General features: G+C 41.7%; 1 protein-coding gene across 2 annotated transcripts in view; it reads left to right on the plus strand.

Annotated features, from left to right (window-relative positions):
• The window catches only part of prkg3 (protein kinase cGMP-dependent 3), a 130,533-nt gene that overhangs the window by 57,714 nt on the left and 57,530 nt on the right, over positions 1 to 15,289 (plus strand). For both annotated transcript variants that reach the window (XM_052098597.1, XM_052098598.1), the window contains 8 exons: positions 751 to 839; positions 3,303 to 3,368; positions 3,552 to 3,599; positions 4,641 to 4,682; positions 8,436 to 8,547; positions 8,670 to 8,806; positions 8,922 to 9,011; positions 11,081 to 11,222. In XM_052098597.1, the coding sequence (XP_051954557.1) occupies positions 751 to 839; positions 3,303 to 3,368; positions 3,552 to 3,599; positions 4,641 to 4,682; positions 8,436 to 8,547; positions 8,670 to 8,806; positions 8,922 to 9,011; positions 11,081 to 11,222 (726 nt within the window). The remainder of the gene's footprint in view (positions 1 to 750; positions 840 to 3,302; positions 3,369 to 3,551; positions 3,600 to 4,640; positions 4,683 to 8,435; positions 8,548 to 8,669; positions 8,807 to 8,921; positions 9,012 to 11,080; positions 11,223 to 15,289) is intronic.

Consider the following 15,289-nt stretch of genomic DNA (forward strand, 5'->3'; position numbering starts at 1 on the left):
GTGCCCACAATTTAAGAAAAGTGCGGTTACCTTACTTCCTGGGCCTCACAGTCGGTGTCCACATCCATCGTTATCATGCGGTACGTCCGACATGATTGTTCCCTTGGTCCCCCTCGTGCGGAGCTTGAGGGTCGTGGTTCGTGCCTGGCTTGGAAGCACGTCATGTGGAAGGGCCCCGTGGTAGATCCTACCCGAAGGAGGAGGAGTTACTACAAACACAGTGACCGGGGACAGAGAGGCCTCTGCCCAAGGAAGACGTGGTTTGCCGATGGGGAAACCTTTTGCGGAAAATACATCACACAGGGTTATCAACGGGATAACCAATGCATGTCCTGGGGCTCCCAGGAGCGACCCCTAGTGTCATCGACACAACGTCTCGTTCCCTCAATCAGGAAATGGAGGTTACATTAGTAACATGACGTTCTACACTATGGCAGTGTTATAGTCTCAATAATTAATATCTGTGTGTGTGAAGAGCATTTTGGCTCTATTTTGTTGTCTCAACCATTCTTTTCCCTATTCATTTGGTTGGTCAAATTTGTCAGGGAATACAAACAGAGTAATTTAAATTGTTTTGAAAAACCACCTAAAAAGGTTTATAGGCTATAGTAAAAAACGTGGAAAGTCAAAGTTCTATTCCTATCAGATGTTGGATACCAGTTTTATACATAAATAAAGCAGGGCTTATCAGACAAAAATGTCCAAACATGAGGGTTTAAACTTGTCATAATTTTGTCTGTTTCCCATCAGGTATTAGTGACCAAAAATGTTAGTGGACAGCAGAAAATCATTCGTAAGATGGGTGAGGGGGAGCACTTTGGAGAACTGGCACTTATACGGTAACCATAGTCAATGTTACTTAGTGACAACATCTTTTTTAACAATTATTTTTCAAAAGTGAGCACAATTGTTCAGTGGCTACCCAATCAAAAGCAAATTAAAGCAAATTCATTCATATTTATCTCAGATTTGATGCTTCATAAGTGCTAAAAATGCTAAAAATATATATCCCTCCCTCCAATGCATCTCTGGAACACACAAGTGCTCTTTCATCAACCAGGCTTCACAGAGTGAATACTTGCAAGACTCAGTCAAGCTTCTCTCGATATCTCTGCGTAGACCACAAAAATTGAGACCCATTTAAATTCAGCTGAATTATTTTCTTTTTTTTACTTTAAAGTGCTATAAAGGAAGTCAAAACACTTGAATGGCTAGACAACCCAGAAATTATGAACAGCACTGATGAGGAAAAGAGCTACAACACTGTCATGCACCAAAATAAGGGTTTTATAAAGTACACATCATCACCCTTACTAGAATTTAGCACAGTAAACTTTACCATACATTTTATATTAAATTATCTCTCTGGGAGAATCTATTAGAGTTAATTTAATTATTTATAGGCAATTTTACTATTAGTCTGTTTTATTTTATTAATTACAAGGCATCCATATTCTTACCTGTTCATGACATTACAAATGGAAGAACTATTGTAAACATAAGGGCAAGTAGAATGTAGATTAAAAGGCTTTAAAGTCTGGACCTCCAAGAATTATAAAGAAATTATGAGCAAAGTTTTCCTGTGTAATATATGTTCAGTTCTTATGAGGTTTTAATTGATAAAACATGACCATGTTTGCCTTCATATATTCATAGAGATTACTTAAATTGGTAAGAGCCTGATGAAAAGAATTAACATCTGTTAAGAGGTAGGAACAAACATTTTCACTAAAAGCACAGTCTCACCTCAGTATTTCATGGTTCAGAGAGGCTCGGGACCTGAACGCAGGGTAAAAAATAAAGGTTTATTTAATACAAAAATAAAACACAAAATCCAACATAAAACTCCCACAAGGGATAAAAAACAAACACAAACAACTCCGTAGAGGAGGGGCTGGGGCAGAGGGAAACTGGGAACAGGACCAACTGGACCGAGAACAGGAACAGGGATGAAACAGGACAGATTAAACACCACCAACATACAGAAAAGACTATCTGGAAAACAAGCCCACTAGACTGGAAACAAGACGAACTGGCACTGGACAGCACACACAAGGAGGCTAAAATAGGGAGAGAATTCAAATGAGTTAACAGGAAAGGTGAGGCAAATTAACGAATAATAAGCAAACAAGGAGGTGTGGTATGACGTAAAACAGAGAGACATGCAACGATACAGAAACAAAACAAAGCCACGTGCTCTCACAAGACATCAAAACACCTGAATGGCATGAGCGCACATCGCCAAGATAATAAGGAAATATACGTCCATGCCAACCGACAAACAAGATGAGAGAATGCATAGCAATGTAGCAGTGTAGCAAGACCATGCGCTCACACAAAGACAGACAACGAAACACAAGACAGACACTGGAAGGTGTTGCCTTTGTCCTGTCAGACAAAAACCCAGACTGACAGGACCGTGACACAGTAAGATCTTATATTCATGTACAATAAGAATGTTATAACCAGCTCTATAGAAATGATGTGTTACATCAATTACATTTTGTTTAATTTACAATGGCACCTTGAAGTAAATAATGTCAGATTAAAAATGTTTCAGATGCTTATATGATCCAACATTACAAGTATTTCCAATGTATACATGATATACAACTAAATAATTGCATGAAATATTAACTGATTGCAATTAGGTAATAAACCAACTTTGCACATGTGGATGAACATTATTTTAGATGTTTTTAAAAGACAGTTTTCCAGACACCTCTGTAAATAAATTACATTGTTGGGTGTAATGTAATTAAAAAGTAATTGGAGTAATTATTACAGTACATAATAATCCAACTTTTGTACCAAATTTTGTGTTTTATAAAGCAACTTAAAAGTAATCAGTAATGTGATTAAGTTTTGATGACATAATTAGCAATGTCAGTAATCTGATCACAATTTTAGTATAAGAATTTGAGTGACTTACCCAAAACTCATAATTTAGCCTTAAAATAGTATAGAATCCTGCTGCAAAAATTTTAATAAATGGGGGAAAAAAGATTAAACCGGTTTGCTGGTCTCCTGGTCAGGCTGATTTGTTTTGATGGTTTTAAAAAGGTTTTGGGCAGTTCTTAGCTGTTCAGGCTGGGAGACCAGCTTGTCAACCAGCTGAACCAGCGGAGGACCATCTTCACCAGGCTGGGAGACCAGCTAGACCATCTTAAACCAGCTAACACCAGCAAACCAGCTTAGGCTGTTTATAATTTTCAGCAGGAAATTTAAATTTTGTTGTCAAAATAATTTTAGAATTTTGATTGTTGTTGAAAGTTAACCACCTATTCTATTGTGTAATCAAGAGAGATCCGTAGGACAGCAACTTGCACAGCTGTGGGAGCTGTCACATGCTTCTCCATTGATAAAGAGTAAGTTTGATTCAGTGCTGAAAATATTGCTTTGCTCAGCTTGCATAAATGCAGACATGTTATTCCTTTAATTTAGGATCAGTTTGATTAAGGTACACTGACATTACATTAAATATGTTGTAAGGTGGATTTATTCACTTTTACATTTGTAGACTTATTTTATGTGTCCTTATTTCCCCACAGGGTCTTTGAAGAGACCATTCCTATTGAAAGTCTTGAACTCCATGACGAGTAAGATATTTCTGAATATTAATGATCACATATGTTTTTCGTGCTTTGTGATTTTTACATTTGTCATTAATTAGAGAATAATTGGAATCAGTTACACAAAATGTAACTTCCAATATTTGTGTTAAAAATTATTGACAGGTTTGGTGTCTCTACCTCTAATGAAGAGGATAAAGCCATCAAAATGGCTTTTGATTTGTGGAGAATGTGTTCACTTTTCTGTAATACAGAGACTCCTTCAGTCCAAAACTGAAGGTGGCTGCCTTGTTGCCTCAAAGCAAGCTGTCAGCAGCTTATCACCTTGCAGCTCTTTGTTCGTTTCCCACTGAAGAAAGCAGAGTTGACCCTTGTCAGTACCTGGAAAGGAAACCTCCTGTGGAAAAATAAAGTTTCTGTCAGTGTTGGGGAAGCTACATTGAAAATGTAGCTTGACAAGCAACAAGCTACTCATTATTTAAAGTAGTTAAACTACAGTGAAGCTAACCTTTTAAAAATGTTGGTTATCATGTATTTAATTAAATATACTAAATATATTTAATACATTTAATGGATGGGAACATTAAAACAATCATAATAATCGCCATAAAATAAAATACAGCAAAATAAAAACAAGAAAGATCAGACACCATGAAAATTTTATACTACACACTTTTCAGTCCACCTGATGTGGCCAGATGTAACCTTCTTCCCTAAAGATCCAATTTTTATGACAAACTCTCCTTGGGCTGATATTTTGTGCTTGTCACATAATATTTAGTATAGATAATATGTGAATAGAGACTCTGGGCTTGTTTCTCCCCTCACCTGTGTCCTTATTCATTGTATTTTCAGATTTTTTTTTGCACATTGCAAGTGCAGATTTACATGTCAAATACATAGGCTGCGCTACAAATATTTGTTCGCTTTAATCAGGACATATGGTCACCCTAGATTGTTGCATAATAGTTATGGCATGTACTTATAATATTATTATAATGTTTTGCATCAGTGGTTTATTGTGGTGCTGAAAAATAGCTTGATAATGATTTTTTTCTTCTTCTGTAGTTCAGATCACCTGGAGGACATTAAAAAGCCAGAGGAAGTGGGGTATGTTTTTTCATTGATGAAAAAAATAACAATTTTCTTACGAAATAAAACAAACTTACAGTTGTATGCTCAGACAGTTTTTTTGAATGCTCTAGAAAGATGTTTCTATGGCTTTGTTCACACTTTACCTAAATCAGATTTGTTTTCCAAAACAATTTTTAGGATTCATAATGTCATTCGGTAATTTTGCAACTGAAAAAGTCTGATCCATTTGTTCAGACAGTGCAGTCAATATCCAGTGTACATCTATTGGTTTCCATTGTAAATACTTAAATGTCAGCACAACACATAAGAGAGTAGCTGTCAATGTGAAAATATAGAATGAAAAATAAGTGCTGAACTCATGAGAGAACATCAGAGGCATTACTGTGTTTATATATTCATCCTTATGTTATGTCCAAAACCACTCACTCACCATTCAGTACATAGTGATTTTGTACATTTAAGTGTAAATTAATGAATTTGGACCCAACTGTAGACACTACTGCACTTTTTGTATGACGTTACATACTGTACAAGACTGCTCTCATTATTGTTATTAGCTATTTTAACATAAATTGGGATAGATGCTGAAATGTACAATATGGATGTACTGAAAGCGTCTAAAATTTTAAATTTTTTACATATTTACAGCTTTAGAAATGTACAAATATTTACTTATTCTTTATACATTTGCATATTTTTATCTTTAGATCGCTTAAACCTACCACTAAACATAACTGTCACGATTCCCTTGTTGTCTGCCCTGGGTTTCACTTGTCCTTGTTAAAAAACTACACTTCCCATGATCCCCGGCCCTCATCACTGCCAGCCCTGTGTCATTGTGCTCACCTGATTGTAGTTTGTCATCATCATGTCTCCAAATGTATATAAACCCTGTTTGTTCTCCATTCCCTTTTCGATCGTCGATGTAATGGATGCTTGTTTTCGTGTTTCTTGATGTTTATCCTGCTAGTTAAACCGTTGTATGTTTTCCGTGTTTTTGTTGTGTTTCCCCATTGCGGGTGTTTCCTTTGTTTTGGTTTTGTTTTTTTAGTTTTCAACCTGTCCAATAAAGCTAACCCTGCACTTAGATCCTCGCCCCTCGTCTGCCTTCCTGCTCATCGTAACAGAATGACCAACAATGGATCTAGCAGGGTTCCTCACTGAGCTGACACAGGCGGACTTGTCTGTCCGGGAGTTCTCCCATTTCTTCGCCAGCGTGGCCAGTTACACCGGCTGGGATGACCACACTTTGAAGGTGGCGTACCGGTTCGGTGTACCCAAACACCGATGGTGGGAACTACCGGAGACCGGAGACTACACTTGGAAAGAATATGTGGGACTCATCATAGAGGAATTCGCTGCCAGGGAGCCACCTCTCCTGATCCCGGCTCCCGCCTCTGGGCTTTCCTCTCCAGCCACGGTGAGTGAACCAACCCCCACACCTGCCGTGGTAAACGAACCAGCGCTGCCAACTTCATCCGCCCGGAGGAGGAGGAGAAGAGGAAAGGCCACTGCTCTCCAGCCTCCGCCAATCACGGTCAACCAGCCAATGCCTGCAGCCCCGAACGTCAGTGAGCCAGTGCCTGTAGCCTCGAACGTCAGTGAGCCAGTGCCTGTAGCCTTGACCGTTCCAGAGCCAGCACCTGTAGCCATGACCGTCCAAGAGCCAGCGCATCTCGAGCCTCCCAGGGCTCCGCCTCTCGAGTCTCTCGAGCCTCCCAGGGCTCCGCCTCTCGAGTCTCTTGAGCCTCCTAGGGCTCCGCCTCCCGAGCCTTCTAGGGTTCCGCCTCCCGAGTCTTCCAGGGCTCCGCCTCTCAAGTCTCTCGAGCCTCCCAGGGCTCCTCCTCTCGAGCCTCCCAGGGCTCCTCCTCTCGAGCCTCCCAGGGCTCCGCCTCTCAAGTCTCTCGAGCCTCCCAGGGCTCCGCCTCTCGAGCCTTCCAGGGCTCCGCCTCCCGAGTCTCTCGAGCCTCCCAGGGCTCCGCCTCTCGAGCCTCCCAGGGATCCGCCTCTCAAGTCGTCAATGAGCGGCTCCCCCTCCCGAGCCTCCAGAACCTCCCTCAGCTCCGCCTCCTGAGCCTCCAGAGCCTCCCTCAGCTCCGCCTCCGGAGCCTTCTACGATGTGGTCTCCTGAGCAATCCACGGCTCCGCCTACCTCGGCTCCGCCCTCGGAGTTCCCCATGGCTGTGGTCCTGAGGCCGCCTCCCAGGCCTCCTGAACCTGTCTTTACTCTGTGGCCAGCTCCCAGACCACCTGATCCATTCCTCTTGTGGCCACCTTGGACTGCCTGTCTACTTCCTGTGCCTCCTTGGACTGCCTGTCTGCCCCCCGTGCCCCCTTGGACCACCTTCTTGCCCCCCGTGCCTCCTTGGACTGCCTGTCTGCCCCCCGTGCCTCCTTGGACTGCCTGTCTGCCCCCCGGACTGCCTGTCTGCCCCCCGTGCCTCCTTGGACTGCCTGTCTGCCCCCCGTGCCTCTTTGGACTGTCTGTTTGCCCCTTGTGCTCCCTTGGTCTGTCTGTTTGCCCCTTGTGCTCCCTTGGTCTGTCTGTTTGCTCCCCCACTCCTTGGACGATTTTATTTTTTTTGCAGTATTCCCTTTGTGTTTTTTCTGAGGAGCGTCTGGAAGCCGCTCCTTTGAGGGGGGGTTATGTCACGATTCCCTTGTTGTCTGCCCTGGGTTTCACTTGTCCTTGTTAAAAAAACTACACTTCCCATGATCCCTGGCCCTCATCACTGCCAGCCCTGTGTCATTGTGCTCACCTGATTGTAGTTTGTCATCATCATGTCTCCAAATGTATATAAACCCTGTTTGTTCTCCATTCCCTTGTCGACCGTCGATGTATATGGATGCTTGTTTTCGTGTTTCTTGATGTTTATCCTGCTAGTTAAACCGTTGTATGTTTTCCATGCTTTTGTTGTGTTTCCCCATTGCGGGTGTTTTGTTTGTTTAGTTTTCAACCTGTCCAATAAAGCTAACCCTGCACTTAGATCCTCGCCCCTCGTCTGCCTTCCTGCTCATCGTAACAATAACTACTTTTTAACAATATAAAAACGCGATGGCATTGATATGGCAATAAATGTGATGGATTTTTTATTAATTTCACTGATTATAAATATAAAAAAATATTAAAAAAATTATTAATTCCGGAATGAAATATTTATGGATGCATTAAGGATTTGTAAACATATGTAGGTTTCTAAAGTTGTTCATACGCAAAATGATTTGTGCTTAAGATACTGTCAGTACATCAGTATTGTACGTTTCAGTGTCAATGCAAATGTAAGAAAATGAATATGTGCTTGAACCACAATTCAGGTAATAAAAGATAAGAATACTCATGAGATCACATATACAAACTGAGTCTCAAAACATGAAAAAAAGTACTAAATCCTTTTTCTATGTCCTGTCTTGACTGTTTAGACTAAAATGCATTAACAAAAATAATATTTTAATCAGATTTCAATCACCCGATTTCATGTGGTTTTATTTGTTGTTCAAACTACAAACAACAGATTTATGCTACCTGTCTGAACAAAGCAACAGAATCTCCATTACAAATCCAAACTAAACTATAAGAGGAGAGTATTATATTTTGTATAATATTTTCTGTGCTAATTAATACTATTTCTGAATCTGAGTTGGTATGAATCTAGATTTTCCTAATGCATACAGCAGGAATTGTTATTGTCTTCCTGGTCCTCCTACTTTTATATATAAAGAAATAAGTTGTAATTAATTTTTATCTGAATTATATATTGCTCCCCTCAGGACAAACACATCTTTGATGCTAAAAGATCTAGTTCCTGTCCTGTATCAAGAGGGGCGTTATCAAGGAGAACCCGTCACTCTTGGAGTTGGGGGGTTTGGAAGAGTTGAGCTGGTAGGACGGGAGGGATGTGCTGTGACATGTGAACAGCACACACTATTTAGTCCAGATTAATGTTTGACCTTTAAAAATTTGACCTCCTCACATACTATTTTATTTGGTTGTTTGTTTATGAGGTAACTACCTTACACCACAGAAAGTACTTCGCTATGAAGAAGGTCATTAAAAAGCACATTGTTTCAAAGAGGCAAGAAGGACACATTCTCCTTGAGAAAAGGATTCTTCTGGCAATCCGATGTGACTTCATTGTCAGGTTGGTGTTGCTATTGGAAAAAGCTCAACATTTGTCTTAATCCTTTCCAACCAATAGATGACAATTTGAGCATTCACATTTAAACTTCTATGTGACTTTTCTTCATCCTGTTTAGGCTGCATGCTGCCTTCAAAGATTCTCGATACATCTATATGATAATGGAGTTTTGCTCCGGTGGAGAAATTTGGACCAAGTTGAAAGAAGTGTAAGATTTTCATAAATTAATTGCTGGTGTGTGCTACTGTAAGTCAGTCATCACCATTACAATTGTTCATACAGAGGGTTAGTGATTTGAACAGACCCTGAGAATTAAACATCAGCATGTAACTCGTCCCACACAGTTTGTGCTGCAGACATGAATTAGCCTGATGTTGCATGAATGATGCTAAGAATGAAAAATCTAGTTCATTTAAAAAATATGATATATAAATTTGAAGTCAGAATTTTACATACACCTTGACCAAATATATTTAAACTCAGTTTTTCACAATTCCTGACATTTAACCATAGATAGCATTCCATGACTTAGGTCAGTAAGGAAACTACTTTATTTTAAGAATGTGAAATGTCAGAATAATAGAGAGAATTATTTATTTAAGTTTTTATTTCTTTCATCACATTCCCAGTGGGTCATAAGTTTACATACCCTTTGTTAGTATTTGGTAGCATTGCCTTTAAATGGTTTACAAAATAGATGGCATCACGAGGAAGGAAAATTATGTGGATATATTGAAGCAACATCTCAAGACAGGGAGATGTTTCTATTAGGAAGCGTCTGCCAAATGCATAAATGTTTAACTTGGATAAAATGTTTTGGTTAGCCTTCAACAAGCTTCTCACAATAAGATGCTGGAATTTTGGCCCATTCGTAGACAGAACTGATATAACTGAGTCAGGTTTGTAAGCCTCCTTACTCGCAAATGCTTTTTGAGTTCTTGCCACAAATTTTTTATCGGATTGAGGTCAGGGCTTTGTGATGGCCACTCTAATATCTTGACTTTGTTGTCCATAAGCCATTTTGCCACAACTTTGGAGGTATGCTTGGGTCCATTTTCTATTAGGAAGACCCATTTTCAACCAAGCTTTAACTTCCTGGCTGATGTCTTGAGATGTTGCTTCAATATATCCACATAATTTTCCTTCCTCGTGATGCCATCTATTTTGTGAAGTGCACCAGTCACTCCTTCAGCAAAGCACCCCACAACATGATGCTGCCACCCCATGGTTCAAGGTTGAGATGGTGTTCTTCGGCTTGCATGCCTCATCCTTTTTCCTCCAATCATAACAATGGTCATTATGGCCAAACAGTTAATTTTCTGTATCAATAGACCAGAGGACATTTCTCCAAAAAGTAAGCTCTTTGTCCCCTTGTGCACTTGCAAACTGTTGTCTGGTTTTTTATGGTGGTTTTGGAGCTGTGGCTTCTTCCTTGCTGATTAGCCTTCCAGGTTATGTCAATATAGGACTCGTTTTACTGTGGATATTGATACTTGTCTACCTGTTTACTCCAGCATCTTCACAAGGTCCTTTGCTGTTGTTCTTGGATTGATTTACACTTTTCGCACAAAATTACATTTATTTCTAAGAGACAAAATGTGTCTCCTTCCAGAGCAGTATATGATGGCTGCGTGGACCCATGGTGTTTATACTTGAGTACTATTGATTGTACAGTTGAATGTGGAACCTTCAGGTGTTTGGGAATTGCTCCCAAGGATGAACCAGACTTATGGATATCCAACTTTGTTTTCTGAGGTCTTGGCTGATTTCTTTAGATTTTCCCATGATGTCATGCAAAGAGGCATTGAGTTTAAAAGTTGGCCTTAAAATACATCCACAGGTACAACTCAATTCAAAACACCTCCTATCAGAAGCTTATTGGCTAATTAACTTATTGTCTAAAGGCTTGACATAATTTTTTGGAATTTTCCAAGCTGCTTAAAGGCACAATTAACTTAGTATATGTAAACTACTGACCCACTGGAATTGTGATATAGTCAATTAAAAGTGAAACTATCTATCTGTAAACAGTTGGAACAATTGAAAAAATTACTCATGTCTTGCACAAAGTAGATGTCCTAAACAACTTGCCAAAACCATAGTTTGCTAATAATTAATCTGTAGAGTGGTAAAAAAATTGTTTTAATTACTTCAACCTACAGTAAGTGTATGTAAACGTTTGACTTCAATTGTATATTGCTAGTGCTCATTCTCATTAGTGTTGTTTAAATGTGTGTGCATGTTTTTACATGTGGTGTTTGCTTTGTTTTGTTTCAGAGGGCGATTTGAAGAAAACATAGCTGTGTTTGTAACAGCGTGTGTGGTTGAAGGCTATGCATACCTGCACAAGAAAGGAATCCTGTATCGAGACCTAAAACCAGAGAATCTAATGATGGACACCAAAGGATATGTGAAACTGGTAAATTAAATACATGAAATCTGAAATCATGATAACTTCATATAGTTGGAGTGCTATTAAGTGCATATGATTTATGTATACTGCCATTTTTGGCCTTTTATCAATTTATTTAATATATCAACATGTTAGAGTTGAGGTAGATTGTGTTGATGGATTACATTCACAATGTAAAATACATTCCATTCTGTAATTCAAAGTGCAATTAAGACAAAATCAACATTTATGGAAACTCATTTCCAGGACACAGGAAATACCCAGAAGTTAGTGAAATTTACACTTTATCATACAACCAAAAGTTGAGAAGTTTTTAGCTTCTGTTGGCAATACAATCTGATCCATTAACCAAAGAGAATCTCAGGGAGCATTGGCAGTGTTAATCACAACACAATTGTGCGGCATCCCAGACGTCAGGGGGTCTACAGATGATAAGCTGTGCTAAATGCTCAAGGACTGTGTTCACACATGGATAGGATGTTTTCAGCCATCTTATAGCAGTTCACGAGCATTGTGAAGGCAAACTGCTGCAGGTGCATAACTTTGCACAATTCCCATAAATTTGAAGCTACTTAAAGTGATTATACAACTCTAAAAACTTGACACAGTATCACAGACATAGTGGAGTTTACAGTGTTTCTTCAAATTTTGTAATGACGAACACGGTGAACAATACACGCTGACACAGCAGTGCTCTATCAGTTGTCCTAAATTAAAAGCTCTAGGTGAAGGTGAAGTAAATAGAACTCAAATAAACTCAGCAAAAAAGAAATGTCCCTTTTTCAGGACACTGTACTTTATAAAGATAATTTTGTAAAAATCCAAATAACTTTACAGATCTTTATTTTAAAGGGTTTAAACAATGTTTTCCACGCTTGACGGTTACTGTTATAACCACCATTCCCTGCTGGAGGGAACGAGTAGTTGTTTCAATGGTAGTGACTCTAGGGGTTGCTCTTGAGAGCCCCAAAACACCTCAGATCTTTGAGAAAAGGCCAAAGAGAATTGGCAAGTGGAATTTGCATGCCACTCCCCCGGACATATGGGTATAAAAGGAGCTGGAATGCCCACTCTCATTCAGGTTTTGTGCTGAGGAGCCAAGACAAGGTCCCAGCCATTTCAGTGGTTAGTACAGCATTGTGGCAAGATGGATACAACGTTTCATTCCCTCCATCAGGGAACGGAGTATACGACAGTAAACGAGACGTTCCCGTCTGTCAATCACTCAGTGTTGTGTCAATGTAGAGATACTAGGGGTCCCTATAGAGAAATGCCACAACAGCTGAACCATGTTACGTTGAGTGCCGATGCAGGAGCAAGCAAGCTGCTGCATGCGTAACAGCAGGTACATCAGTCTGCATGTAACCTCCCCCAATGCCCCACATGACGTCATGTAGTTCCCCAGAAGTGTGACACTTCTGAGGGGGAGAAGGAACGTAAATAGCATGGGAGCAGGCCGCACCAGCGGCTGCCTTTTCTCTATATATTTTCTCTCTATTGAATATTAGATTTGGCTGGGGACATCTAACACTATTATACACGAGAGAGAGAGAGCTCTACCCAAGGGAGACATGGGTCTGCCAACATGGGGACCATACCGCAGAAAATACATCACAGGTGTTATTGGAGTAACCACCACCTGTGGAGCACCTATCCCAGTACAGGGCATATTAGCACCCATAGTGGGTCTGGCTGTGAATTCCTCCGCCGAGCCACAGGGCTAGGGAGGAAGGACATCCAGCGTTCACAGGTTTGTGAACTCACATGGGAGAAGCAGTGCAGGTCTTTACCTCAAAGAGGAGAAAGGCGCTATATGCAAGTAATACACCTGGCCAGCGGTTCCGTATTACCAAACTCACCTGTTCAACCGGAGATTGTAAAATCTCACAAAGGTATTGGGTGTTGCCCAGCCCGCTGCTCTGCAGATGTCTGCTAGAGAGGTGCCATTGGCCAGTGCCCGTGAGGATGCCACACTCCTTGTAGAGTGTGCTCGTATTCCCAAAGTGGCGGGCACGGCCTTGGCCTGGTATGCCAAAGTGATGGCATCCACGATCCAGTAGGCAAGCCTCTGTTTGGAGACAGCGTTCCATTTCCGCTGTCTGCCGAAATAGAAAAAGAGCTGCACAGAGCGTCTAAAGCTCCGTGTGTGATCCAAGTAGATGTGCAAAGCATGCACCAGACACAGGAACTGCCTCCTCCTGGGCCGCCGCTCACTCCAGAGGAGCAGATGGTGGGCGAGTTGCGACATCAGAACCTATGCCACCATGGCGATTTATATACAGTACTGTCGCTGTGTTGTCCGACCGGAAAAACGCATGCTTGCCCCAGATCAACGGCATTAGCCTCCGCAGGGCAAGCAGTACAGCCAGCAACTCTAGGCAGTTGATGTGCCAACACAGCCGTGGTCCTGTCCAGGAGCCAGCGGCTGCGTTCCCGTTGCACATGGCACCCCAGCCTGACATGGAGGCATCTGTGTTGACCACGATGCATCAAGACACATGTCGAGGGGGACTCCTGCCCGCAAAAACATGAGGTCTGCCAAAGGCTGAATAAGTGGCGGCAGATCGGCGTGACGATACGATATGTGCTGTGGCACCATGCCACACAATATGTGCTGTGGCACCATGCCCATCATGGGAATCGAGTCTGAAGCCAGTGCTGAAGCAGTCTCATATGCATCAATCCGAGTGCGTGACAGCCGCCGAGAATGCCATATGCTGCAGCAGCCTCTGAAAGTGTTTCAGTGGAACCACTGTCCTCCACCTGAATGACTTCAGGCCGACTACGCATGCTCGCTTGTGAGAAGCGCTATAATTGAGACTGAGTATAACTCCATGTCGAGAAAAGAAATTTGAACTTTGAACCGGGGAGAGCTTGCTCTTCTCCCAGTTGACCCGAAGCCCTAGACTGCTGAGGTGCCTGAGCACCAGGTCCCTGTGTGCGCACAACAACTCACGAGAGTGTGCTAGGATCAGCCATTCTTTGAGATAGTTGAGTATGCGGAAGCCCACTTCCCTTAATGGGGCAAGAGCTGCCTCTGCAACCTTCGTGAAAACGTGAGGGGACAGGCCGAAGGGGAGGACCTTGTACTGATACGTCCAGCCATCGAAAGCAAACCATAGGAAGGGTCCGTGTCAAGGTAAAACCGAGACGAGAAAGTATGCATCCTCAAACCTCGAAGCACACGGTGTGCCTGGCATAGGGCGTCAGGGTGCGTGAAGGCGGGGCCCTGGCTGCGAGTGCTCGGTGTCTAACACCGATTATGTGACCCAAGGAGTGAGGAAAGCGCTCTTTTTTTTGACAATGTGGATACCGCAGCTCGTTCGGGGTGCGGCAAACACAAAACAAAAGGAAATAAGGATTAGGATAAGCATTTACTTATTAAGTATTTACTTATTAGGGTAGAGTAGTCTGGGTACCAGTTCTGTAGAGGACATCTCTCTCCCTGGGTCGTCTGTCTCAGGAGGCTTAGGAGCCTATGGGGTCCTCGTGTCAGGCCGTGAGGCAGGGGGCATCAGCTTCCTGCGGGGGGCTCTACACTGACGCCGGTTTGAGAGAGATAGAGCTGCACAAGGCCGCGTTGTGTGTGTGTCCTTATATTTTATGTTGGTTTAATTTTATGTTTACATTAACTTTATGTTGAACGTTCAGCCAGTTCCCACCTCCTCCTTGCATATTCTTGTATTGTTACAGTGTTCTATTGTTGGTCATGAGATATTGTAAGTCTGTAGAGAATTACATCAATCAGTGCCTGTAGTAGGAGTCTGAACGTATGGTCTAGTGATAACTTATTTGCCCTGTGCTTAAGAGGCTTAGGGTTCTAATCTGCAACTTTATATTTTAATGAACAAAGATTGCATCCGCACCTCAGTGGATGTATATCTTGTGTGGGGACACATTTGTTATGGGATTCGACTGGAAAAAAGCACAAGCAGCGGAACTCGCAGCAATGAGGAGTGCTTGCTGCCCATTCTCGTTTACTCAAGTACATCACTGTGGCACATATGTTGCTATCTTCTTAATGTTGTAAAAGTTCAAGACTGTAAAAGCAGTTCAGAAGCATGTCGTTGTTG

The sequence above is a fragment of the Xyrauchen texanus genome, chromosome 30, assembly GCF_025860055.1.
Source record: "Xyrauchen texanus isolate HMW12.3.18 chromosome 30, RBS_HiC_50CHRs, whole genome shotgun sequence".
NCBI classification, from domain to species: domain Eukaryota; kingdom Metazoa; phylum Chordata; class Actinopteri; order Cypriniformes; family Catostomidae; genus Xyrauchen; species Xyrauchen texanus.